The following is a 25,704-nucleotide window of genomic DNA, read 5'->3' on the forward strand; positions in this document are numbered from 1 at the left end:
GTGCCGGACCTTGCTGCGGTGTACGGCTCGCCAGGACTGGGGTCTGCTGGGCTCCTGGGCGGCTAGAGCGCGTGCTGCTTGCTCTGTCCTCGGCTCCGTCCTCGGCTCCACGCTCTGACTCAGCAGGAACACAGGCCCGGAGCACCACGTCTGGCCCGCCTGGGGCTGCCCAACTGGCCTGGGCCCAGCCAGGCCGCTGTGCCCTGCCAAGCTGGTGCTGAACATCTGCGCAGAGTTCCCCATGTGCCCCCCCCCCGCCCCCACAGGCCGTGGCCACTCTGGCTGTCTGGTCAGTAAGCCATGGGCACTTCTGTGCCTTCCCTGGAGCCCCAGGCTGAGCCCTCACTGGATCCCCCTTCATGCCTCCACCTGTGGAGGCATCGGCCTCTCAGGGGAACCTTTCTGAGGCCGCCTGGGTGACCCAGATGTCACCTTTCCCATCTGTGAAATGGGGCGATCAGATTGGACATGGCACATGGCCCGGGACTCCATTCTCGGGCGGGCCAGAGACTGGGGGGTGCCCTTCTTGAGGCAGAAATCGGGCAGGCCTGGGCTGGGGCCTTGGCACCCCCAGTCTCCGCTGTGACCCCGGGCCCACAGCTGCTCTGTCTGGACACCCCAGCACACAGCTCCCGGCGTGAGACCCGGGAAGGCGGCCTCCCCGCTTGTTGCTCTGGGCCGCCGCCGAGGCAGCAGTCAGCAGGCAGCTGGCCGGCCTGGCCGGACTCCAGAGGCGCGGAGCGGGTTAAAGTGTGCGCCAGGCCGGCCGCGGCGGGCGGGGGAGCAGCCTGGTGGGAAGTGTGAGTTCCTCCCTGTCTGCCTGACAGCTATAAAGGCCGCCCCGCTGCAGAGCCGCCACTGGGCTGCGCGCCTCCCTGGGAACCCCCTCTCGTGGGTGCTCTTTGAAGTGGAGGAGGGAGGCGGCGACCGGGAGGAGGAGGAGGAAGAAGGGAGTGAGGCCGAGCCCACGGCTCCCTGCACTCTGAGCCTCCCCCTGCTCCGAGCACCTGGCGCTGCCTGCCCACAGCAGCTCTGCCCCCTTCCCCAGGAGGACAACCTGCTGACCCCGGGGCCAGGTAGGCCGCCCCGACCTTCCCACTTCCCACCACAGCCCTCCCCGGGCATGGGGGCAGCTCGGTGTGAGCCGGCAGGGAGGGGGGGCGCAGAGCATCCCCCGGGCCCCCTCGGGGGAGCTGTTACATAACAGGAGGAGGGCTCCCAGGGAGGGGTCGCGACGGGCAGAGCACGGCGAGGGTGGCCCCTCAGCCCCCAGCCTCGGGCGCCTGAAGCTCTTAGTGAGGCGAGCCTCTCCTGCTGGCCGGTGTCTGTTTTTGGACCCCAGGGAGGGATGGATCCCGCGTGAGCCGGACCTGGCCCATGGCCAGCGGTGTCTGGGAGTCTTAATGAAAACCAAGTGTGGGGCCGGCTCAGCACCTGTCTTTAGCTCGGCAGGCAGGAGCTCGGGCACCGATTAGCCAATGGGACCGCTGAGGGGGGCTCCAGGCTGTGCGAAGCTGGCGGGGGCTGCAGATGGGGGCCCGCGGGGGAGGGGTGGCAGACGGGGCGGGAGGTGGCAGCAGGCTGCTGGCGAGGTGGGGGTCTCAAGGACGCTGGCTCCGAACTCGAACTGAGGGTGTCCTGCTGCCTCCTCCTGGCACAGACATTCTGAAGACGAGTGGAAGCTGCTGGCACAGCTCCTGGAGATCTGCAGGTGCTTGACCTGCAAGGGCTGATGGAGGGGACAAGGGGCGGATTTGGAGGTGGCCTGGGGCTGGCGGGCCTGGCAGGCAGGGGTGGGGGACCTTCACACCTCCTTCCTTGGAATTAGCTGGGCCTACGTTTCCTTGGGTCTGGCAACTACTCAGGCCACTTTGCTGCGTGGCTTGGGGCAAGTTGGCTTCCTCCTCTCGTACCTGACCACCGGGGGACGGGCTGGGTGGCTTCTGAAGCCCCTTCTTGTGCCTTGCTGGCAGGTGACACTCCAGACATGAGACAAGTCCTGGACAGAGGCTTGCTGGGGCCCCCGTGCCTCCCTTCTAGGAAGCAGGCATCCACACAGGGAAAGCAGATGGGCAAGGCTGAGAGGCCAGGAGGCTGGAGGGTCCCCTTGATCTGACCCCTGGTGGCTGGGGGTTGGTGACAGTGCCCGTGCATTGGGACACAGCCTTGCAGCCCCTGGCTGCCCCCTGGCTCCACACTCCGGGGGCACGAGCTGTGCATCTTGGTTGGGGTGTGAGAGGCCCAGACACTCAGCTCCCTCAAGGGCAGGGGTAGCAGTGGCCAGGGTGGGGAAGGGCCTGGCGGAGTGGGTGGTGTCCGCGGCCCTTCCAGCAGCCCCACGTGGCTGGCAGGGTATCACTCTCCCACCTGGGCGGCAAGCGCCCAGCAGTGAGAATTCCCAGGAGCTCTTGCTCTGGCCAGTTCACCCGCTGAGGTGGTAGCCTGAGCTCTGGTGCTTGGCTCCTTCACCCGATGGGTGTGGCCAGGGCCCGCAGCTGGATTCCTCCACAGGCACTCACTCCCTGGGCAGCTTGGCGGTCGGGGCGAGCACCCCTGCCCATCCTTAGGTGGGGGTGGGTGGGGAAGACAAGGCTCAGCAAACACACCACCACCTGTGGCTCTCGTGCCCATGGCAGGCATCTCTAATCACTCACCGAACTCTCCCATGGGACCACCAAGCAGCCACTAACCATCAATCCCAGATAGCCCCAAGGGCTCTTCCCTAAAGTGGACCCTCGTCGGCTGTCAGAGGAGCTGGGCTTGGCCTCGCAGCAACAGCGGCCTTGCTTCCTAGGATGGATGGTCAACGGCAGCCTTCGCGCTGGGTCTGGGCCCTGCTGGCAGTGGTACTTCTGGCGGGGGGTGTGGCATCTACTGGGGCCACGGTGAGTGGGGAGCAGGGTCCCTCACCCAGAGGGGGTGAGGTCGGAGGGGGTGTGACCGGTGCAGGGCACGTGTCCAGGGAGCCCCGCATGCATTCCCAGGGCCCCGCTCAGGTCCCAGGAGCATGTCTCACAAGCCAGTCCGACCGGCCCCTACACGGGGACCCTGGCCACTCCAGATCCCTTGCTGACATGCAGGATGAGGTCAGAGGGGCCTGAGTACCTCCTTCTGAGCAAAGGCCTGGAGCGAGGGGTGTGGGTGGTTCTATAGGACCCAGGCCCCAGACTGCTTGGGAGCAAGGACGTTTAGGTGCAGCCTCAGGCACCCCCTCTTGCCCCCAGAATGCTCCAGATCTCAAGATTGGGAGGATCCAAGGCCCACGAATTCTGGGGAGCTCCCTCCAAGACCGCCCTGGAGATCTGGGCCAGGGTGTGGAGCAACCCAGCCAGCGAGCGTCCATGGGCCGTGTCCTTCTGACCAGGGCACAGGGGTGGCAGGCCAGTCCTTCCCTAGGGCTCAGCCTTCTTCCAACCCATCTGTGGGGACTTTCACGCAGGACAACAGCCCAACCTCCAACAGCCTGGAGGGGGGCACTGACGCCACTGCCTACTGGTGGGGAGAGTGGACCAAGTGGACGGCGTGCTCCCGCAGCTGTGGGGCCGGGGTGACATCCCAGGAGCGGCACTGCCTACAGCAGAGGTGCGGGCCTGGGGCAGCAGGTGATGGGGTGAGGGGGATTCCAGGCTGGGAGAGGTCTTCCTTTGGAGGCAGGACAGGCCAGGTGAGCGACAGTCTTTTCACTGGCCTGTCAGGGCCAAGGTTCCTGATGGGTCCTGGGTGATGGTGACCTGGGTTTCATCCTGCTCCAGGGTGCTAGGGACAGCTCTTTCATGAGAGACCAGGATCACTTTCTTTCTTTCTTTCTTTCTTTCTTTCTTTCTTTCTTTCTTTCTTTCTTTCTTTCTTTCTTTCTTTCTTTCTTTCTTTTTTCTTCCTTCCTTCCTTCCTTCCAACAAGCCCTAGACCCAATGTGGGGTTTGAACACATGACCCTGAGATCCAGAGTGACGTGCTCTACTGACTGAGCCAGCCAGGTGCCCTTTCTTGGGATTTTTTCAATGAAGGGTGAGGTCCTCCCTGGCCTTCTCTTCTGAGGACTTGAATTGAATAAACACGGAGAAAAACATGATACAGTGGTTACCATTGGACACACCTGGGTTCAAGTCTTGCCTCTGTTGCTCCCTAGCTGTGTGACCTTGGGCAAGCCACTGAATTTCTCAGAGCATAGTTTCCTCAGGTGTGGAGTGGAGATGAGGCTGACCTGCCAGTTTGGGGCTGGGACATAGTAAACATAGTAATCTGTGTATAAAGACCCTGTGCCTTGTGCCAGGGATACAGAGGTGAATTGGATATCTTCCCTCCCCTGGGCTGTGGTGGAGCAGTGGGGGTCAGGAGGATTTTTTCAGGAGGTCAGGAGGGGGGCTTCTGGGGACCCCAGAGACCATTTGGAGGAGGAACATGGTTGGTGCCTGCAGCTTGTGGCTCCCACCCCCAGCCCAGCTTGTGTCTTCCCACAGGAGGACATCTGTCATGGGTGCTGGGAACAGGACCTGCACAGGCACGTCCAAGCGGTACCAGCTGTGCAGAGTGCAGGTGAGGCCCCACCTGGGGGGGATGGCGAGCCTCCCCCCAAGCTCCTGAGGGATCTTTTTGGGGCCTCCCAGGTCTTCCAGACACTCTGTCCTGGGCCTCCCCCTTATTTCCTGTCGAAGAGAAGGATGGTGAGGGGTCCTGGGCTCAGAGCTCCCCTTATGCCTCAGATCAGATCTGTCCTGCCCTCATCGCTCCCCTCCCCCGTGTGTGCCACACATGCAGGGGTAAGGACTTGCCTTTATAGCCTCAAGGTGTGAGAACTCTGGCTGCAGCCCCCACTCTGCTCACAAGTACTGTGCCAGGTGCTCACCGGAACATTGACAGTCACCAGGCATTCCCGTCCCCACCTGTGAGAAGTCCCACTGTGGCCCACTCCAGCTCCCCAGGCACTGGTACCCCCAGCCCCGGCAGGATGGGGCAGCAGACAGTGGCTCTAGCTCTCAATGGGGCCCAGGCCAGTCTGCACCCTGACTCCCAGGTGTGGGACAGAAAGACAGCAAGCCACTGGGGTCTTTATGTCCCTGTGACCCTGCGCCCATGTGGCTATGTCTCTGCTCACGCACGGGGAGTTAGGGCCTGTGTTGGTGTCACTGGATGCTAGTGAGCCCGGGAGGGAGACATAGTGAGGTTATGGCCCAGCGTGACCAGCTGTGCCCCACTGTGCCCCACTGCCAGGCCTCTCCCCTCCACCCCAGGGGTCCCTCTTCTATGAACTCAAGCCCACCTTCAGTCAATGGGCTGTGTTCCAGACACACGCACAGGTGGGCCTCAGCCCAAGGATGCAGGGTGAGCACTGCTGAGGCCGGGTGCCCCCTTCTCTGCCCCCCAGTACGTCTGGGGAGAAGGCTGGGCTGGAGGCAGCATGAAAGGATCCTGCCTGGGGCCCAAGGATGGCCAGTGCATGGAGGTCCTTGAGGGATGATAGCTGCCCTTCTGCATGTCCTTGCTCCTTCCAGAGAGCGAGTGGCCCTCAGGGAGAGCGAGAGGCCGCCGCATGGGCCCCGGCCGGGCCATCCCGGCTGCAGCCACTTCCTGCTCAGCCTGGACAAAAATGCCTTTGTCGGGCCGAGTTCCCCTGGAACCTCCCATCTCTCGCCCCGCAGGAGTGTCCGCCGGACGGGAGGAGCTTCCGCGAGGAGCAGTGCATCTCCTTCAACTCCCGCGTGTACGACGGGCGGACACACCAGTGGAAGCCCCTGTACCCCGGTACCAGGCCCTAGGCCACCCTGTGGGGAATCAGAGAGCAGTGGGGGGCCCTCCACACCCTGGAAAGACCCTGGCCCGGCGGCTCCCTCCTGGGGGCAGTGGGAGGGAACATCCTCGCCCAGGGTGGGCAGGCGGGGAGGCGAAGCCCAGAGGGATGGGTCTTGTCCAAGGTCATAGGCAACAGTGACGGTGAGCTGGTCTCTCCCACTCATGGAGTAAGTGCTGGGGTGCCCAGGACCCATAGCCCAGGGCTGGCAGTTGGCTCAGACCTGCTGAGGAGGGGGAGCTGCCCTGTCCTCACAAGGAGGCAGGGGCTGGACCTCACAGAGCTCAGGCTGGGCCAGATCACTAGCATCTTGTTTTTTTTTTTTTTTGCCACTGAGACCCTGGGCAAGTCCTTTGCATGCTCCAGGCCTCGGTGTTCCTATCTGTGCAATGAGCACGAGGAACTCTCCCCCACCCCCCACCCTGAGATGGCCCTCTCTCCCCATCAGACGACTATGTCCACATCTCTAGCAAGCCATGTGACCTGCACTGCACCACTGTGGATGGTCAGCGGCAGCTCATGGTCCCCGCTCGCGACGGCACGTCCTGCAAGCTCACCGACCTGCGAGGGGTTTGCGTGTCTGGAAAATGTGAGGTTGTTAAACATTGTAGCAAAAGTCCCACTGGTCTCATTGCACTGACCGCCCCGCCTGTCCACATGTGACAGTGGCAGCCCCCAGGGTCCGGGCCTCAGCGCCCTCCCAGCGGCCCTCTCTGCCTCCCTTCCTGCAGCCCATCGGCTGTGACGGGGTGCTCTTCTCCACCCACACGCTGGACAAGTGTGGCGTCTGCCAGGGGGATGGTAGCAGCTGCACCCATGTGACGGGCAACTACCGCAAAGGGAATGCCCACCTTGGTAAGAGCCCCCTGCGCCCCTCACCCGGGGCCCTGGCAGCTGAGTGCCTCTGTGTGAGATCCGTTCCCTCTTGGGGCCCCCCATCCTCCTCCCCGTGCCCAGATGGGCCAGCCAGGGGCTCTGGAGAACCCCCTTTGGCTAGGGGATCATGTCTGACCTTTGCAGCAGCACCCAAAATGGGGAAATAGAGGCACGGGTCCCATCCCCACAGCCGATGTGAGATTTGAGTCTGGGCTTGAGGATTCTGGGGCCTAAGCCCTTGAACCTGAGTCTCAGAGGGCTGAAGGGGCACAGAGGCCAATGCCAGTGCAGAGCTAGCCCCTCCCTTCCTGGGGCAGTGGCATGTCCGTCCACCCAGTGTGCCCGTTTGGCCTGGCTCAGCTAGGGCTGGTGGGGAGTGGTGGGCAGGTAGGGGTTCTGAGCACCCGGCCGGACTTTGCACTCTAGCACTTGGTGTCCAACTGCCTGCATTTCTGGGTCTCCGTAAATCCAACGTGGATTAGCACAGCCCTCAGACTGCGGAAGGCAGGGCACTTGAAACCCACAAGGCAGATGGGGAAACCGAGGCCCACCGTGGGATTTCCTGCTCAAGGTTCCCGAGGGAGGCTGGGCATGCCTGGACTCCTGGGAGCCACCCGGGGATCCAGTTGTTGGGCCCCTGGCCGTGTCCTGGAGGTCCCACCCCTGACAGGAGGGGTAATTTAGGAGTTAATGACAGGGCGTGGACGTGGGACCCAGGGATGGGCATCCTGGACTGAGCAGGGAGTGTCTGAGACCAAGGGCCCAGGGCAGAGCTGCCCAGGGGGTCTGAAGGACACATGGCTAGCGAGGCAGGGAGGCCAGATCCGGGGGCCTCTCTCTCTGAGCGGCCATGTGCTGTGTTCTGTGGGCTGTGCTCAGGCCCCGGAGATGAGGTTCGTGCCCCATGGAACAACCCCTGGGGTGCTGGGGCTGACATTTCCCATCCTACCTACATTGCCACATCCTTTCTGCATGTGGGGCCAAGGCTTTCACGCCTCAGAACATTGCCGGGCAGATATAGTCACGCGTGCCATGTGGCGGGTGTGGAAACAGGGAGGTGAAGACAGGAGCGGGAGGCCACGCAGCCAGAGGTGGCCAAGGTGGCCAAGCAGGCTCTGGACACAGACAGCCTGGCTCCAGGCTCTGTGGTCCTAAGCACCGAGCCACACTCGTCCCTGATACACGTGTGCATGCTCACCATGGCGCCAGCCCTGCTCTGTGCAAGAGCTGTTATCAAATGCACAGCAATCTCGTGAGCCAGTTGCGAATTTAAACATGGATGTATTTAAACCTGCACATAGATAAACGACAGTTATGCCGAGTCCTCATTTCCTGCCTGCTTGGCTGCTACTTGTACTGCGGGTGTGCGGCAGAGACACCACCGTGGAGGCAGGCGGGCCCCATGCACCTCTCTCCCCACCTCCCCTTCACCCCCCTCTGCACCCAGCCTGGCACGCTGGGAGCCTAAGCTCTGCCACTGTGGGGGGCTGACACCCCACGTGAATGCCCCCCAGGCCCCCGCAAAGAGCCTCTTAGCACCCTCTGGCTGGGACGACGAGCTCAGAGCCTTCCTTTGGGGACCTGCAACGCAGCAGGCAGGGCTGGCCTGTAGAGCTGCTCACCCGCTGGCAGGCACCCAAGGACTCTGCAATGGGTGTCCCCGCACCCCACCCCCCCCCAGCAAACCTGATTTCAGAAAGCACTGTCACCATTCTCTCCTGGGAGACTTTTCCATTTTAGGGCTTTTAAAACCTCTCTTCCTCCTCCTCAGACCACCCTCTACCTGCTGCTGGTAGCATCTGTCCCTTCGTCAGAGGGCTGCCCCCTAGACCCTTGATGCCTTTGTTGGGCGTCCCTGTGGAGGTCCCCATGGCTACCTCCCCGCCTTTCAGGACAGGCCCCCAGCTGTACTTCCTCACCCACATCTTCCAATGCAGCCAGTGTTTGATAAAATCCTCATGATGTTGTGATAATACAGGTTTTAAAACAATAATAGTAGTGACCGTGCCATTGGAGGGAGGGAGGCTCCGTGCCATTGGGAAACCTCCCCACATTGCCTAGAGGGGGGCAGTCGTCCCTGTGCCCAGGTGAGGACCCTGAGTGAGGCCCGAGGGCTCAGGACCACCTCGGTGATACATGGCAGAGGCAGAGAAGGACCCAAGTCCGCTTGACCCTAGCAGATTTTAAGGTCCCTGTGGCCAACGGTGTCCCTCCGGAGTGGGGGTCAGGTGCTGATGAGCGTCACCCATGACCTTGGTGGGAGGGGGTCATGGAACCAGGTTAGCCTGGGTGTGTCCCTGGGCAGCAGCCCAGCCCTCCAGATGCATGGGGCTTTTCCACAGGGCTGTGGACTCACGTCTTGAGCTCAGGTGTAGCTGTTGGGAGGTTGGGGTTGGGGGATGCCTCAGTCCCCCCCACCCCAACCAGGAGCCACAGGAGGGTAACGATTTCCCAACAGAGAGGTGGTGGCCACAGCCGACTGGCCGCTCACTATCTTATTATCTCCCCCAGGTTACTCTCTGGTGACCCACATCCCGGCCGGCGCCCGAGACATCCAGATCGTGGAGCGGAAGAAGTCTGCGGATGTCCTGGGTATGCGTGTGGGGCCTGAGAGAGGGTGGGCTGCCTCTCGTGGGCTCGTGCTTTTTGTGTGGGGTAAAGTGTATGGGGTTGGAGAGGGGCGCTTGACCCTGGATCCATCCTGCAGGAGAGGGTCGGGCCCTAGAAGCCAGGACTTGACCTGGCTGTGTGTATATGTGTGTTGGGGGGTGTGGTCATGGGGAAGGTGACCTCACCCTCACATGCAGAAGGACCTATACTGAGAGCTGCTTGACAAAGGAGGGGTAGGTGCCGACAGGTAGTGAGTTCCCTGTCCCTGGAGTGCCTGGTACAGGCAAAAACTGGAGGCGCTGGCAGTGGGGTCTCTGGCTCCCCCCAACCCCCGCAGGGTACAAGAGTGAGACTCAGGAGGCAAGAAAGTTGAGTTGGAACAAGAGCACGTAGGTGGCCACTTGGAGGCCACGGGGGACGAGGAGAAGAGGTTAGATTCAGACTCAGGCCTGGTAGCTCTTGGGTGATGTCCTGCCACTGGACAGCTCTGCTGGCAGTGGGATCATGGTTAGTAGGGGTCCTTTGACATGACAATTCTGGAGCTACTTGCATAAGTGGCTGAGGCGGTGAGGCCCCGAGTTGGTGACAATTTCTAGAAAGTCTCCCTGTGTAGCTGGAGTGTTGGCCCCGTAACCTCCGTGTCTACACCTGCGGGCAGCAGCCTGAGGTCCTCCTGGCTGCAGTAGGTGGGTGTTGAGGCCGATGAACTGCTCTGCCCCTGGCCTCGTCCTGTGGGGGGTGATGGGCAGGCCAGGGACCCCAGCAGGCAAGCCGGCCTGCCACCTGGCTCCCCTCCCTGCGTCTCAGGGTGCTGCATGAGAGCCAGGACTGGTCCCTGTGTGGGGACGCTGTGAGTGGGGCCTCCGAACTCCAGCCCTCATGCCCCCAGGTCTGCACACTCCAGGCCCCAGGCCCCACTGCCCGGGCTTGGGAGCCGGGCCTCTGCCAGGCCGGTGGCTGTGTCCCCCGCTGGGAGGGTGGCGAGGCCAGGAAACACCGTGTTCTCAGAGCCGGCGGCACAGTAATCGCTCTCGAACCAGACGCGTGGAAACAGCAAGGACAGCCTGCGAGCAGCGGGGGAGCCGCAGGAAGGAAGGTCATTACTGTCAGGAAACAGGCTTTGGACGCCAGCCGGGGATTTAACCCTGTGCACATACCTGGCGGCCGGGCCCCACCAGCCGCACCCCGGCACGCGCCCCATGGTGCGCAGCCTGCGCGGCCCGGATGGTCGTTCCCGCGACTCTCCGACGTTTCTGTAGCAGACGTGTGTTGCGTGTTGCGTCTGCCTGATAATAAATGAATGGCCCGACTCCCCTGCTCCGATTGCATCAGGAGCTCTGGAAACGGAGCTCGTCCCCGCCCTCAGACCAGTTTCCGGCACTGGCTCTCCGGACAGCCTCCGAAAGGCACGCTGTGGCCCGGCTCGGAGCCCGCCTCTTCCCTCCCACCCGCTGCGCCCACGGCGCCCAGCACCTCTGCTCGCCCTCCACAGCCCCAGGGCAGGCCAGCTGCCCTGCATGGTCCCCCCCGACCCCCCAGCTCCGGGAGGCTGTTCTGACCTCCGGGGCTGGCAGGAGCTGGGTTGCACGCACGTTCCTGCTGTCTGGGCGTCATCAGGCTCGGGTCAGGCCCTGGGAGTGGCCGTCCTTCGGAGGTCCTGTGTTCCAAGTGTCCACTCACACCCCGTCTCAATGAGAGGGTGACTAAGCATGTGCCCGGGCCGCCCTCAGCCACGCCTGGGAGAATGGGTTGATGGGGGGAATGGTCAGCCTGGTGGCAGCAGCCACGCCACAGGATGTCAGGGCTTCCAGTGACAGCATGGAGCTGGTCAGCTCAGGGTGGTCCAGCGGGGCCTGCAGAGGCCGCAGGGACAGTGTTCCGGGTCAGTCAGGCCAGGGCTGCAGCGTTGCTCAGCACAGGCCCTGGAGGGACCCTGGGGTCCCCATGTGTGGTCCCTTTTCCAAGGTGGGAAGCTGGGGGGGGGTGCAGTTCACCCAGGGTCACACAGTGAGTTTTCAGCAGGGCCGGGTGATGGGAGAGTGTGTCCACACTTTCTGAGCATCCCCAGGCCAATGCTGGACGTGGCAGGATGCCCAACTCCCCAACGACAGGGAGTGTCCCGTCTTGGGGTCCCAGGGCTGAGCTGGCCGTCGCTGCCCGGGTGGGCGCTGCTGGCTGCTCCCTGTCCCTCCGTCCCTGCCCAGTGCGGCCCGCACAGGTGACTGGCTGGCTTTGCCCCTTCAGCTCTCGCAGATGAAGCTGGCTACTATTTCTTCAACGGCAACTTCAAGGTGGACAGCCCCAAGAACTTCAACATCGCGGGCACCGTGGTCAAGTACCGGCGGCCCATGGACGTCTACGAGACGGGCATCGAGTACATTGTGGCGCAGGGGCCCACCAACCAGGGCCTGAACGTCATGGTGGGTGAGCGGGGCCAGCCCTGCAGGGGCCCCGGAGCTTGGGCCACGCGTTGCACGCCCCCCCACCCCGCCCTGGTCACTCCCGCCCTTGTCTCACAGCCCCGGGTCTCCTTCCTTCCCTTAGTCTCCAAAGCCCACATGTGTGTGACTTCATTCCCAGTCACTTGTCCAGCCAGCCACCCGCTGTCCCAGCCCTCAGCCCAGGAGTGGGTGCGTTGGTCCAGCACTCGTAGTCATTCGTTCACTCATTCATTTCACTTATTCCCTCATTCATTTGTACTCATTCATTCATTCACTCACTCATTCATTCTCATTCACTTATTCACTCATTCACTTGTTACTCATTCACTCATTTATTCATTTATCCCTTCATTTACTCATTGCTCTCTCACTTAGTCATTCTCTCATTCTCACTCATTGACCCATTCATTCTCATTCATCCACTCATTGGTCATTCACTCCCATTCATTCATTCATGCACACATTCCTTTTCACTGATTCATTTATTCACTCATTCATTCATTCATTCATTTAAGATTTTATTTATTTATTCATGAGAGACACAGAGAGAGATGAAGAAAGAGACATAGGCAGAGGGAGAAGCAGGCTTCCTGCGGGCAGCCTGATGTGGGACTCAGTCCCGGGACTCCGGGATCACACCTTGAGCTGAAGGCAGACACTTAACCACTGAGCCACCCAGGCATCCCCACTCACTCATTCATTAACTCATTCACTCATTCACTTACTCACAGTTCCTTCATTCACTCATTTATTTACTCATTCCTTCACTCACTCATTCATTCACTGACTCCTTCACTCCTTCCTTCCTTCTTCCCTCTCTTCTTCCCTCCCTTCCTCCCTCCTTTCCTCCCTTCCTTTCTTCCTTCTTCCTTCCCCAGTGCTGTTAGTGACCCTGGTGGGCCTGCATAGCAGGAAGCTGCAGCCATCGGATCTGCACTAGCCACTGAGGCCAGGAAGCTAGTTGGGATGCAGGGATGCGGGGATGCAGGCCTCCTCCCCATTGCACAGTTGGGGTGTTTACACCCCCACCTAGTTCCCTGCCCTTGGCCCCATTGACACTGTGGTATTTTTGCCTGGTCCTCAATATTGTGGAACCTGCCCCTACCCCTTACTGCCCTTCCAGGGTGTTCACGGCTTCTGAGGTGGGGGGGTGCAGGGAGGTGAGCAGAGGGCAGGAGAGAGTTTGGGCCTGCTGTGTCAGCTTGCCGGGACACAGCTGGTGTCTAGAAATGAGAGCCATCGCCACTCGGTGCCCCAGTGCTGAGAAAACAGAAGAGGACTTGTCAGTGAAAGCAGGTGATATCCAGATGGGCAGTTCTGATGTTTTCCAGGGTCTGTGGACCCAACCCCCCACCCCACCTGACCTGATTTGATTTCAATTCCACCATTTGTATCCTCACTCTGTAGAGGAAAACCCTGGGCACTTGGAGCCTGTGACTGGCCCCTGCCGGGGCTGCTACATGGCAGGTCAGCTGGTGCCAGAGCCAGCTGTTTGTTTAAGTGCTATGCTGGAGGGGTCTCTAACTGGGGGGGGGGGGGGCGCCCCCTCCCCACATTGCTTCTTGGCTGAAAAGCCTCCTTGGATGGCCCCAGAATGTAGTGGGGGCCACATACCTCTCCACCTTCCCTTGGAGCTGCCCCTGAGGCACACCAGCTGCCTGGCTTCAGCGTCCCAGGACCCAGACTCCTGGACAGAGGACAGTGTGATGCAGGGTTTGGGGTGTGGTCTCAGGAGAGGCAGCTGGGGTCGGGGCTCTCCTGAGGGCCGGGGGGCCGGACGAGACAGAGGGAGATGTGGAGAGGTATGGCCGGAACCTCAGCTGATCCCCTGGGGGCTCTGGGGTTGCAATGGCCCCTCAGAGTCCTCTCCAGTTGAGGCAGAGAGGCAGAGCATAGTTGCTGGAAGCCGCAGGGCTGGGTGTGACCCTGGGAGAGGCAGTTATCTTCAGCTGAGGATGACTCCTGGGGCAGGTCTCTCTGGGAACTGTCCACAGAGCGTTCCAGGCTGCTCGTGGAAGGGCGGGGACTGGAGGCAACCATTTGCTTTGTATCACGAGTTTACCTTGGCGGGAAGAGCTCCTCTAGAGTTCTGGTTGGCTTCTTCCCAGGGAGCCTCACAGAGAAGGCTGGTGGGATGAACAAAAGTTCGTCAGGGGGCTGCAACCCAATCACATTACTTGCCTCCTCCACTGGTCACTCTAGGTTCCCCTCTGCTAGTCTAGGTGGCTTACCTGACCAGGTAAGCTCACCTGAGGGGTCTGGGCTCCTGGGCTCCAGACTCTGCCCCATTCTTAACCAGTTACCATTGAAAATGGGCAGGCAGATACCAGGAGATGCCCCAGGGGGAAAGCAGGTAATCAAATATATTCCCCAGGGTTGACACGTCCCTACACACGCCTGGTGGTCAGGGTCAATTCCCCTACCAGGGCGGTCACTCTTGCTACTCTCCTGACACAGGCACCCAAGTGGACCAGGTGACAATCAGAGCCGAGAGTTTAATGAAATTCTTGCCATGTCTCCTGGTGCAAGTGTTCCCTGTCTGGCAAGCAGGATCTGTGGACCTGCAGACCCTAGAGCCACAGGGACCAGAAACCCCAAATGCTCCCTGGGGACCTGGGAATTATCGCCACAGCAACTCATTTTGTGGTTCCCAGAGCCACGCGGCCTGCCCACTAGGGCCCCCGTACTGTGTCAGGGTGATTCGTCATGGTTGTGTCATGGAGGGTGCCCTGGCGCCTCGTCCTCACACAGTGCTGCTGTCTGCAAGCCATACCACCGCTTTACTGCGTGCTGTCCCATCAGGCTGGCGGTTTCTGTGTGGGGCAGCCAAGGGTGGGTCCAGCAGATCTCATGGTCACGTGCCTGCGGTGGCCCCTCCTTTGCTATAAAGTGGGTCTCTTTGGCCAACGCAATGTCATGTGGTATCCTGTCTCGGTGGATCAAATGCCCTGTGAGCCCCTGGGTCTGAGGCCCAGCTGGACTTCCAGTGGTGGAAGTAGCTAGAGCAGCCTTGGTCCACACCCTGGGGCCTGTGCAGAGATTCCAGCATCGCCTGCATGGCTGTTCCATTCATGTACCCACTGTGCCATCAATGGGTGGACTGATGGTGGAGGCTGGCCCCTGCCGACAGGCTCAGTGCCCTTCTCATGGGGGATGCTCCCTGCTGTGCTTTAACAAGTGACACAAGTGGGGAGTTGGGGGGTGGTTGACACCGCCCTGGGACTAAACTGCAAACAGGGACTGTTGTCCATCCCAGGGGAATAGAAACTGCCTCTACCCAGTAGGGGTGGGAAAGATCATATTTGCCACGTTGGTGGCCATGTGTGGTCAACTTGAGGTCATGTTAATCTGCTCTGGAAAAAAAGTTTATCTGGAGCTCCCACGCCATTGGGTTTGGAGGGGCTCCTTGTCACCCTCCTGGATCTATCTTGCTTATATAGCAGCCAAACTGTTGAGTTAGGCATGGGGCATGGGGGTTACCACCTCCCATCCTTCAGGTCACCAGGACTGACACTAATCTCTGTAATTTCCCCAGGATGCAATACTGTTTTTGATTTACTCTCTTGGATGGGGTGGGGGTCAGGGGTTGGGACCATAGGCTTGCATTTAGCTCCCCCGGTGATGGTTGCCCCTCCCCTACAGGTTGAGGAGCCAGCTGCCACTGTGCACGTGGGAGCTGGTCAAGTTTTGCGTCCAGTGCACATACTGCGAGCCAGACCTGGGCTGTAGTTGGGCTGCCATTTGTCACCCACATGCTGTCTAATTAACGGGGTGTGTGACAATGCTCTAGGTCCCTGACGGGCAGTGACAACCTAAACCCTGGCTACCAGATGTCCACCCATTTCTCCAGCGAACAGTTAACCAGGTCAATGACTATGTCGATTCTGGGGGAGAAAAACTAGGGGAATCATTACCATATAAACTTGTTGTGGCTTCTTCTTCTCAGGGACCCGGCCGTTCCATCATTCAGTGGATTGTGGGTCTGGATGCTGACCCAGGAAATCGGGTGGGGCGGTGAATTTTCTGGGGCAGCTGCCCTCCGCCCCTGAATATCCACCCTTGATTTCTTTTGATCTTACAGATGGAGAGGTGCCTTTTCTGGGTCCATCTATATGTCCCCTGGGATCCTTTGTCCTATGGGCCGTGTGCGGAGGTCTCTGTGGGTCAGGCTTCCTGGCTACCACGTCAGCCCCCTGGGTTCTGATGATCTTGGGGAGCCTGGTTCTATGACAGCTTGTTCTGGCATCTGTCTGGCCTGGGGATACTTAATGGTGTCCCTCCAAGTGTCCTTCTGAGTGATGCTACTGCTTCCTCTTGGGCACATTTCCTTTCACTCTGGTGAATAGAATGTCCTCCAGGGGGTCCTGCCAGAAACGGTCACCTGGTGGGGTTTGCAGTCTCTCCTTACACTCCCATTATCTGCCATGGCTTTATCCTTCACTTAGTGTTGGCTCCCTTTCTCCAAGCTTCCAAGAACCACCCTGGTGGCATGTTGGCACTTTGTCCCAGAGTTACCCCTGTGGGATTTTTGACTCGTGGTGAGAAGAAAATGCAGATTGGGTTTGAGTCAGCTTTATTACTTGTAGAACATCCTCTTCATGCCCACCGTGGCCTGTGCCCGGGGTGGACACCTTCCTCCGCCCCCTCCCTGGGCATGCTCCTACTCACCAGGCTTCAGATGCGGGCTGCCCTAAGGGGTGAGGTGCAGCATGAGTGGAGGCCCCGTTCTTTGGCCAAGGCTGAGTCCCTGGGAAGGAAGGACTCAGCTGTGCACCACGGCTGAGACCGCCTCTTGCAGCTCGGGACAAAAGTGTGTCTTCCCTCTAGGGGCTGGTGGGTGACGAACCTCGGCAGCCACCCCAGGCTTGTGCGGAAGGGGTGGGGTTCCACTTCTTCTCCTCCCCAGGTATGGAACCAGAATGGCAAAAGCCCCTCCATCACCTTTGAGTACACGCTGCTGCAGCCGCCGCACACCCACCGCATCCAACCGGTCTACTACAGCTTCTCCGAGCCCACCTCCGAGAGTGCAGAGAGCCAGGAGCTGGATGGGGCCGCATTGCTGGGCTTCCTTCAGCACAACACCTCCTTCTACAGCCAGGCCTCCTCTGAGCGGCTGGGCCTGGACAACCGGCTGTTCGGCCACCTGGGCCCGGGGATCGAGCTGGGTCTGAGCAAGGGCCAGGAGACCAACGAGGTGTGCGAGCAGGCCAGTGGCCGGGCCTGTGAGGGACCCCCCAGAGGCAAGGGCTTCCGAGGTAACCAGGAGGGATGGGATGGGGCAGGGGCTTCCTAGGGAGACGGGCCCTGGGCAAGGGGTCTTCGGTCTCCTGCAGCCTGCAGATGAGGCTTGCAGACGGGGCTGATCAGAGGCTTGCAATGTGCAGCTTCGGGGACAGGACCAGTGCCACCACTTCACATACGTGCTGTTTCTCATCTATTCTTTGAGGCAGGCACAGTTGTCCTCATTTCAGTTGCGGAGGCTAAGGCTTAGATGTGGGCTTTCCCATATCCATAGATGAACTGGGAGTCGAACCCAGGACAGTCTGACCTTCCAGCCCGTGCCCTTGTTCATTTGGTAGAGACAGACAGCACACCAAGGTGTGGCCAGTGATCTGGAAGGGGGTAACCGGTCAGCAAGGGGGCATGGGAGGACCTCGGGTCCTCAGAGAGGGTGGCCCCTGACCTGAGGGCTTGGGAACACTTGAGGCTGTGGGCGAGGGGTGGGATGAAAGAGAGAGCCAGTGAGAGCCAGCCTGGGCAGGGCAGGGTTCAGGGAAGCAGCGGGAGGCGTGGCCAGAGATATAGGGGTGAGTTAGGGTCCCCGATGCCACACCAGTAGCTTGGCCGTGTTCCTAAGGCCCATGCAGTGGCTTGCCAGGGTTGGTCTGGACCATGCCTCCAATTTTTTTTTTTAAGATTTTATTTATTGATTGATTGGAGACACAGAGAGAGAGAAAGAGGCAGAGACACAGGCAGAGGGAGAAGCAGGCCCCATGTAGGGAGCCGGATGTGGGTGGGACTCGATCCTGGGTCTCCAGGATCACACCCCTGGCTGAAGGTGGTGCTAAACCTCTGAGCCACTGGGGCTGCCCACATGCCTCCAATTTTTAAGACCCCGAGAGTCTTCAAGTAAAAAGCACTTTAGGAGTTGTTTTAGTGCCCTGGGACTGCTGTATCAAACCACCCCAAACCGGGAGGCTCCCCACAGCTGGAAACTCATCTCTCCCAGTTATGGAGACCAAAAGTCCAAAATCAAGGTGTCAGGTGTCAGCAGGCCCACACTCCCTCTGGAGGCTGTGGGTGGTGGCAGGCAGAGGGGGGTCTTTCCTGCTTCTCCTGGTTCCTGGGGGCCCCAACCTCTGCACTTCCGTGGTCACATGCCTTCTCCTCTGTGTCTGTCACATGCAATCTCCTTCTTACAGGGACAACAGCTGTTGGATATAGTCCCCCCCCTGCACCGCCCACAAATCCATGATGACTCAACTCTAGATCCTTAACTACCTTTACCAGGATCCCATTTCAAATAAGCTCACATTCTGATGAGGTTCAGGGCAGGCATGAGTTTTAAGGGGACCCTATTCAATCCGATTTCCCTGCAAGAGATAGTCCAGGCCGGTGGGCACACCTCCACGTGGTGGTCTGTGTCCTCTCCCTGTGCAGAAACCTGCCTCTGGGAACCTCCCAGTTCAGGTCTTTGCTGCCAGCCACCCTGAGTGCCCGCCCCCACCCCCACGGGCAGCCCTGGCATCCACACATGGGAGCATCTGAGAGTGAGCCACCTGTCTCCCTCATAGACGGCAATGCCACAGGGACGGCTCTCACGGGGGACAAGGATGAACAACAGGTGGACAAACGTCTTACCTCCCAGCGGCTCCTCTCTGCCAACGTCATCTCTGATCAGCTCCTGGGCGCAGGCTCCGACTCCAGAGAGCTCCCCTTCAATGAGACGGGTAATAGCATCTTTGCACAGGGCGCCCCAAGGCGCTCCCCGGCCGAGAGCCTCTACGTGGACTATGAGGAGAATGAGGAAGCGGGGGCTTATCTGCTCAATGGGTCCTACCTGGAGCTGAGCAGTGACAGAGTCACCAACTCCTCCTCGGAGGCCCCGTTCCCCAACGCCAGCTCCAGCCTCCCTGCCTTGGCTGGCAACAGGACTCACAAGGCCAGGTAAGAGATGCTTCTGCTGCCCTGTCAGGGCTGCTGGGGCAGGCCTGGGGTGGGGGACAGGCCCGACCCCACTCCTGCCCCGGGCCCCAACCCTGAGTCTGAGTAGAGAGCTCAAAAGCCTGGGGTTTAGTGACTTCTTGCCACAAGTTTGGCTGAGCATCGTGTGTGGCTCTGACACCGGTTCAGGGGGAGGAGGTGGTGAACGGTTCCTAGTGCTCATTGTGAGCCCAGCTCGGCCGAGCATCCACGTGTGTGGGAACAACCCCCCTTAGTGGTAGGGCAGTTACGGGGGCATGGAAGGGGTCAGAGAGCCTGAAGGCCTGGGTTCCCAGTCTGGATGGTCACCGCACACAAGCTGCCGAGCATGAGGTGGGTGCTCCAGGCTGCTCACTGAGTGCACAGTGGCTCAGGCCCGACTTCATTGAGGGCCAGACAGGAGGTGGGGAAGGGTCCACTGGGGTCCTCGGGCAGGGCCAGAGCCCAGAGTCAGGCACTGGGAATAAGGCCTTCTGCTTCTGGGGCTGGAGCTGCCTCCAGGATGGGTCGAGTAAGGGGCTACCTGAGGCTAGGTGTCCAGAGCCAGAGATACACCTGGGGACACCTGGACAGTCACATCTGGAGATGCCTAAACAGTTATACCTGGAGTTGCCTGGACAGTCACACCTAGGGAAACCTTGTCAGCCACACCTGGAGATGCCTGGACAGTCACACCTGGGGACTCCTGGACAGTTACACCTGGAGATGCCTGGACAGTCACATCTAGGGATGCCTGGACAGTCACACCTGGGGAAACCTTGTTAGCCACACCTGGAGATGCCTGGACAGTCACACCTGGGGACTCCTGGACAGTTACACCTAGAGATGCCTGGACAGTCACATCTAGGGATGCCTGGACAGTCACACCTGGGGAAACCTTGTTAGCCACACCTGGAGATGCCTGGACAGTCACACCTGGGGACTCCTGGACAGTTACACCTGGAGATGCCTGGACAGTCACACCTGGGGACTCCTGGACAGTTACACCTGGAGATGCCTGGACAGTCACATTTAGGGATGCCTGGACAGTCACACCTGGGGAAACCTTGTCAGCCACACCTGGAGATGCTTGGACCGTTACACCTGGGGACACCTGGACAGTTACACCTGGGGACACCTTGTCAGCCACACCTGGAGATGCCTGGACAGTCATACCTGGGGACACCTGGACAGTTACACCTGGGGACACCTTGTCAGCCACACCTGGAGATGCCTGGACAGTCATACCTGGGGACACCTGGACAGTCACACCTGGGGATGCTTGGACAGTCACACCTGGGGACACCTGGACAGTCACACCTGGGGACACCTTGTCAGCCACACCTGGAGATGCCTGGACAGTCACACCTGGGGACACCTTGTCAGCCACACCTGGAGATGTCTGGACACATCTGAGGACACCTGGACAGTCACACGTGAGGACACCTGGACAGTCACAGCTGGCTCTGGGTGGGAGGCACTTGGGAGCAGGGTGGCCCCAGGCCTGCCACCATCCCTACTAGGGGAGAATCCCCGGTGACAAATCCCTTGGGCCAATGACAGCCACTATGGAGTTCCCTGCACTGTTCCCCAGAAGCTCAGGGGGCAGTGAGACTGCTTTCAGCAGAGCGAGTCACACTGAGCAGCCACTGGTGGGGGGTGGGGGCTAGAGGTGGGAAGGACTCAATGGTTCTTGTTTTGTCTTTGAAGACCCATCTGAACTCCTTGACTTTAGACACCAAACATGAACGGAGCCATAGGCGGGCTGAGGATGCTTGGGACCCTGGGTCACTGGGTTTAAAAGAAGGTTTGGGCATTCCTCATAAGGTGAGGTGGTTGGGGTAACCCTCTCACCCTTGAGCCGGGGACAAGAGTGGTGAAGCGCCCCCCCCCCCCCCCGAGTCTACCAGGGTGCCTGATCCTTCTCTAAAGCTGCTTTCTAGAGGCCCCTAGTCACAGGGGACAGCTGGGGCGTCGGGCTCCCCGGGTATATCTGGGATGCCTCTTACAGTCTCTGGGTGAAATTCTTTGCAAATGTGGACCCAGTGAAGCTCTGGAAGCTTCTGTGGCTGCCCTTCTTCCCACAGGGCCCACCAGGGCTATCTGCTCACCTGTCCAGGGGCCCAAAGGCTTTCAGGGTGTGGGGCCTGGGGGGCATGTGGGACCCAGCGGCTGGGAAGGGTGGCAGGCTTTGCTTCTAGGTGCAGGTCAGAGCCTGAGAGCAGGATTCACAGGCAAAGGACCAGTGTTCACATCGGGCCCGCACTTGCTGGTGTGACCAAGCCAGTTATGGAATGCTCTGCACCTGGCCCCTGCATCCTTGGCCTGGTCCCTTCTCAGCTCCAGGACAGTCCAAAGGATGACAGTCTATCCCAAATGGAAGCACTGAGTGGGGACTCAGCAGACAGAACCCTCAGTAGGACCTAAACCTCCAGGTTGGGGTGGGGCCTCTTGCAGATGCCCCAGAAGCTCGGTGTCCCTTTCGGAGTGGCTTGATCAAGGTGTCCCAGAGGCTCTGCTGCTTCAGGTGGCTTACAGCAGTGTGGACAGTTCAGGAAGGGGCATCAGAAGACCCGGGGCACCATCCCAACTTTCCGAGTGACTCACACATGTCTCCCACCCACTCTGAGCTTCAGTTTGAGTCCCTGAGAGTGGGGCCAAGAGGATGCCACAGGGTCCACCGGTCCCACAGCCCTAGGATTCCCAGGCCAGATCACCCACAAGCTTTGGGGTCCTTAAGCCACATTTGAAAGCATCTCTCCTGCCCCCACCCCAGCCGACTCTCACCCCACTCCTCAGCGCCCCCCCAGAAACCCCTGGGCTGCAGGAATCAATACAAATATTGATTGTCCACACTCAGAAAGCCCTGGCGGGTGTGGGGAGAGATGGGGCGGTGTCCCCCGCCATCAAAGGATGCTGCTGAGGAGAGACCAAAGATGGTCTTTGGAGATAAAGGGCCCAGGGAGGCGGCGGGGAAGCCACCAGGCCAAAATAGCCCGGCGGCGCGTCTCACTGTCCAAACACAGGAAGTCGCGTCTGCTCAGGGAGAGGCCAAAATCAAAGGGGCGGCCCAGAAAGGAAAGGTTATTTTCATCTCTTCAGAGCGGCCTCAAACAATCACGGGAGGCCCCGGTCACCAGAGGCAGACGCTGGGAACCAGCCTGGAGACGGGGAGACACAGGCGCGCTCTCAGTCTCTCTCTCTCTCCCACCCCTGGAGAGGGAGAGGGGAAGAACAGCAAAGAGGCCTTGCTGGTTTATTTGCAAACCAGCAAGGTCGGTTGTGGCCAACGGAGACTCTCCTGGCTTGATTGTCGGACCCTCGAACCCCACCGAGTCTGGCTGAGGCGGGTGCTCTCTTCCTTCCAAAAAGCAGGCTCTAGAGGGCTGGTGGCCCCCCAGATTCTGTGAGATTCCGTGGGTGTTTTCCTCCTGGGTGCTGGCTCCTTCCAAGAACAGAAGCTGGCAGGAGTTGCATTGTTGTGCAAATATGGGCTGGTTTTTTCGAGAGGGGCTCTGCTGGGCATGACGTGGAAGAGTGAGGTGTGGGCAGCCCCTCCAGAAATACCTTTTGTGCTTAAACCCCGAAGGGTTATTTTGAACCGGGCCGCGTGCGCGCTCTCCCGAGTCGGGAATGAGTCACGCAGCCTGCTGGCTGAGGAGTGTGTAATTAGTTGAAGATGGTGCAGCTTTCCCATGGGTGGGGCGGTGGGACATGGGTGGGATCTTTGCATCTCTTTTTGTTCTTGGGGAGAATTTAAAGCCGGGGAAAGGAGGGTGGGGGACCTGATCGGTGAGTTGAGTTTTCCAGATCAGGCATTAGGTCGTAGGCTTCTGGGCCCTTTCTCCCCAGGAGGCCTTGCATGGGGTTGCTGGGTGCTCTCCCGGGTTTCTACGGGTCCTCTGCTGTGAGATGACAAGGTCTTGGGGGCTTGGGAGAGCCCCATTCAAGAGTTTCTCCCCACTCTTAAGGAGGAGGGAGGGGGAACCTTCCTCTTCCCTCCGAAATCTGCAAAAGCGAAGGGCTGGCTCTTGGTTGTGAAGCCACCAGGTCAGGGGCTCAGTGGCTTCGAGTGGCCCTAAAACTGGCCACCACCAGCTCAGGGCCTGTTCCCCCGGCCCCTGCTTCCTCCTCCTCAGCCCCCCACCCCTCTCCCGTGCCCTGGGTTATGTGGCACGTCAGTAGATTCATTACTTAAGGCCGTGGGTGGATTATTTCCTGGTTCTCAGAGTGAGATGAACCGCTGCTCGTCCATGTGTGAAGCCCCTGGAGGGGAGCGAGCTCTCAGTTGAATCCAAACCAATGTCTTGGCCACACAGTCGCCTGGAAAGCCCTTCAGCATGTACACCCTGGGACCCTTGCTCAGCCTGGCCGCCGAGGTGGCCACAGGTCCCCAGGAAGGGACGCGTGCCTGTGCCCACAAGGACACCCTGTGAAAGGGTGGCAGCCGTGTGTGGTCACCAGTCAGCCCCTCGGGAAGCGACATGGGGCAGTGGGGCAGGGTCGGGAATCAGAGGGACGCCGGGGGCGGGGTGGGGGGCTGAATGGTGTGCCTTTGGCCAGGCCATCACCCCACGTCCGCTTCTGGGGGGGACCCCCTCCAAGCCCCGGTGGCTGCGTCTCAGAGCAGATCCTGGGGCTCCAGGAGGCACTGCCGCTGCCGCCACTGCTTCCCTCCTCCCCTGCTGGGTCCAAACCCAGCCTGCGTGCTGGATACTGAGGCTGGGCCCCAGCACACCAACTGGTTCAAAGAAGCAAACAGTCCTAACAATAGTTGGCTTCAGCCACCCGGGCTCCGGCCAAGAATCATAGCTGGTTGCTGGCGCCGACCCAGCCTGCTTTCCCCTGCACAACAGCCATCACAGACCTGGGCAGAGGCGTCTGGAGGGGACCGGCCACTCCCCTGTCTGCAGCTGAGCTTTGCTGTTTTGATACTTGGAGGCTGAATGGCTAGCGTCCTCATTGAAGCAAGAGAGAATTCTGGCACATTCTCAGCATGGAAGGTGCCTTCTGAGGTCCCTGCTGGGGGAGTAGAGCAAAGGAAAGCACTCGCCTGGGGCCAGGAGGCAACAGTGGGAACCCGGCGACACCAGTGAGCCCCGAGCTGGCCCCAACCCGGGAGCTCAGGCAGCGGGACTGCCACCTGTCCAGGCGAGGGAGAGGCGGACGTCCGTTCCGTCGTACCGCGTGCCTCCCTGCGGTGCTCCCTGCTGTCCTCCGTTCTGGACACTGGGTGTGCTGATTCCAACAGTGTGGACTCTGCCTGGGGCCCTGGGCAGCGCGCCCTCCGGGGAGCGAGCGCTCATCCCCTTCTCTGCTTCTCCTCAGGACCAGGCCCAAGACACGCAAGCAAGGCGTGAGTCCAGCGGACATGTACCGGTGGAAGCTCTCGTCCCACGAGCCCTGCAGTGCCACCTGCACGACAGGTACCTATGACGGGCTGCTGACAGGTGGTACCTGCTCAGCCTGCCTGCGCAGTGGGGTTGGGGCCCTGGGGCCCACCGCTCACTGGTAACCCCGGACGGCCCACAGGGAGAGTGTCTCGTGATTTCCTGGTCAGGGCGGTGCTGTGAGGTGACAGGAGCTGGTGTCCTCATGCTCTCAGCGTGCAGGACCTCGGTTGGGCCCAGCCTCCTGGGGGTCCCTCAGGCTGCCCCAAACACTCCCTCATCTGCTGCTTTCGGGATTATATCTTATTAGGGCAAATGTCCTTTGGGTCGAAAGTAAGACCTCTCAAGTGGGGAGGGTTTTACTTTCATTCACAGCAGCCTAGGAAGGGAAACTAGACCCACAAGGCAATGGGACAGATTCTAGGACCCCATCAGGGGAGCAGGTAGGAGGGGAACAGAGACTCCCCCACCCCAGCGGGCCCTAGACAGACACATTTGGTTAGTTAGGAAGCGTTGAGCTGAGATTCGAACCCGTGTCTGTGCACATGGCTGACTACCACCACGTGGGGATGCTGGCCGCGACCACCAGAGACCTGGGTTCCATCCATGGCCAACTCTGGCTCCCTCCCCTGGGGGGCTGCTGCAAGTTCAGATGTCAAACCCAGGGCCAGCCCCCAGGGCAAACATGGCAGGGAGACCACAGGAGGGCCGCCTTCCTGCACTTGGGACTTCACGTTGGGGTTTGGTCAACATCCGGGGCTGCTGCTCACAATGTGTGCTGCCCCCACCCTGCCCCGGCACCCCCCAAACTGGGCCCTGCAGCCTCTAGCCAGTGAGGAAGATGAGGCAGGCCACTGCTGAACCCCAGCAGCTGGTGGTCTGGGCTGGGTCACGCCTCCTGCGGCCCCAGTTAGCATCGGCGATGCCTGAGGCGGGAGCTGGGGACACGGCCCTGCAGGGTTCTGAACCCACCATGGGTCCCTATGTCTTGCTCACACCAGGACTTGCCCTTGGTTAGGGGGCTTGGGCCCCTCGTGCCATCTCAGGAGCCTCCTGAGTGGGCTGTGGGGCAGGCCAAGTTGCCCCCGGGGGTCCGTGGAGGGCATGAGGCCAGCTTTGCAGGGTGTGCGGTGAGCACGGGAGCAGCACTGTCTGGCTGGCCACACCACGTGCCCTCAGCAAATTGCTTAGTCTCCTTGAGCTTCAATTTCCTACCTGTAAAATGGGACATGCACCTCTGCCAAGGTGGTTGTGAGGATGCAAAAATAAGGTCGCTGGTCTTGGGAGTGAGCCGCAGGGGCCTCCCCACAGGGCACTGGGCGAGGGGGGGGCACAGATCAGTTCTGACAGAGCCCCACAGTCTCCCCGGGACACCGTGTCTGCTGGGACTGTTCTAGAACATGGGAGAGTCTCCTTTT

General features: G+C 60.3%; 1 protein-coding gene across 10 annotated transcripts in view; it reads left to right on the top strand.

Annotated features, from left to right (window-relative positions):
• Window positions 1-579: 579 nt before the first annotated feature.
• ADAMTSL2 (ADAMTS like 2) overlaps window positions 580-25,704 on the top strand; it is a 33,675-nt gene continuing 8,550 nt past the window's right edge. For 2 of the 10 annotated variants that reach the window (XM_025982056.2, XM_072748212.1), the window contains exons 1-12: window positions 774-1,076; window positions 2,637-2,885; window positions 3,440-3,582; window positions 4,460-4,535; window positions 5,639-5,741; window positions 6,236-6,381; window positions 6,519-6,642; window positions 9,175-9,255; window positions 11,518-11,693; window positions 16,621-16,969; window positions 18,509-18,881; window positions 24,225-24,322. In XM_025982056.2, the coding sequence (XP_025837841.1) occupies window positions 2,796-2,885; window positions 3,440-3,582; window positions 4,460-4,535; window positions 5,639-5,741; window positions 6,236-6,381; window positions 6,519-6,642; window positions 9,175-9,255; window positions 11,518-11,693; window positions 16,621-16,969; window positions 18,509-18,881; window positions 24,225-24,322 (1,759 nt within the window). In that variant the 5' untranslated portion in view covers window positions 774-1,076; window positions 2,637-2,795. Of the gene's footprint in view, window positions 1,077-2,636; window positions 2,886-3,439; window positions 3,583-4,459; window positions 4,536-5,638; window positions 5,742-6,235; window positions 6,382-6,518; window positions 6,643-9,174; window positions 9,256-11,517; window positions 11,694-16,620; window positions 16,970-18,508; window positions 18,882-24,224; window positions 24,323-25,704 lie in introns of those variants that run through there. The other 8 variants (XM_025982054.2, XM_025982057.2, XM_025982058.2 and 5 more) reach the window with 8 other exon arrangements.

The sequence above is a fragment of the Vulpes vulpes genome, chromosome 2 (genome assembly GCF_048418805.1).
Source record: "Vulpes vulpes isolate BD-2025 chromosome 2, VulVul3, whole genome shotgun sequence".
Classification (NCBI taxonomy): Eukaryota; Metazoa; Chordata; class Mammalia; order Carnivora; family Canidae; genus Vulpes; species Vulpes vulpes.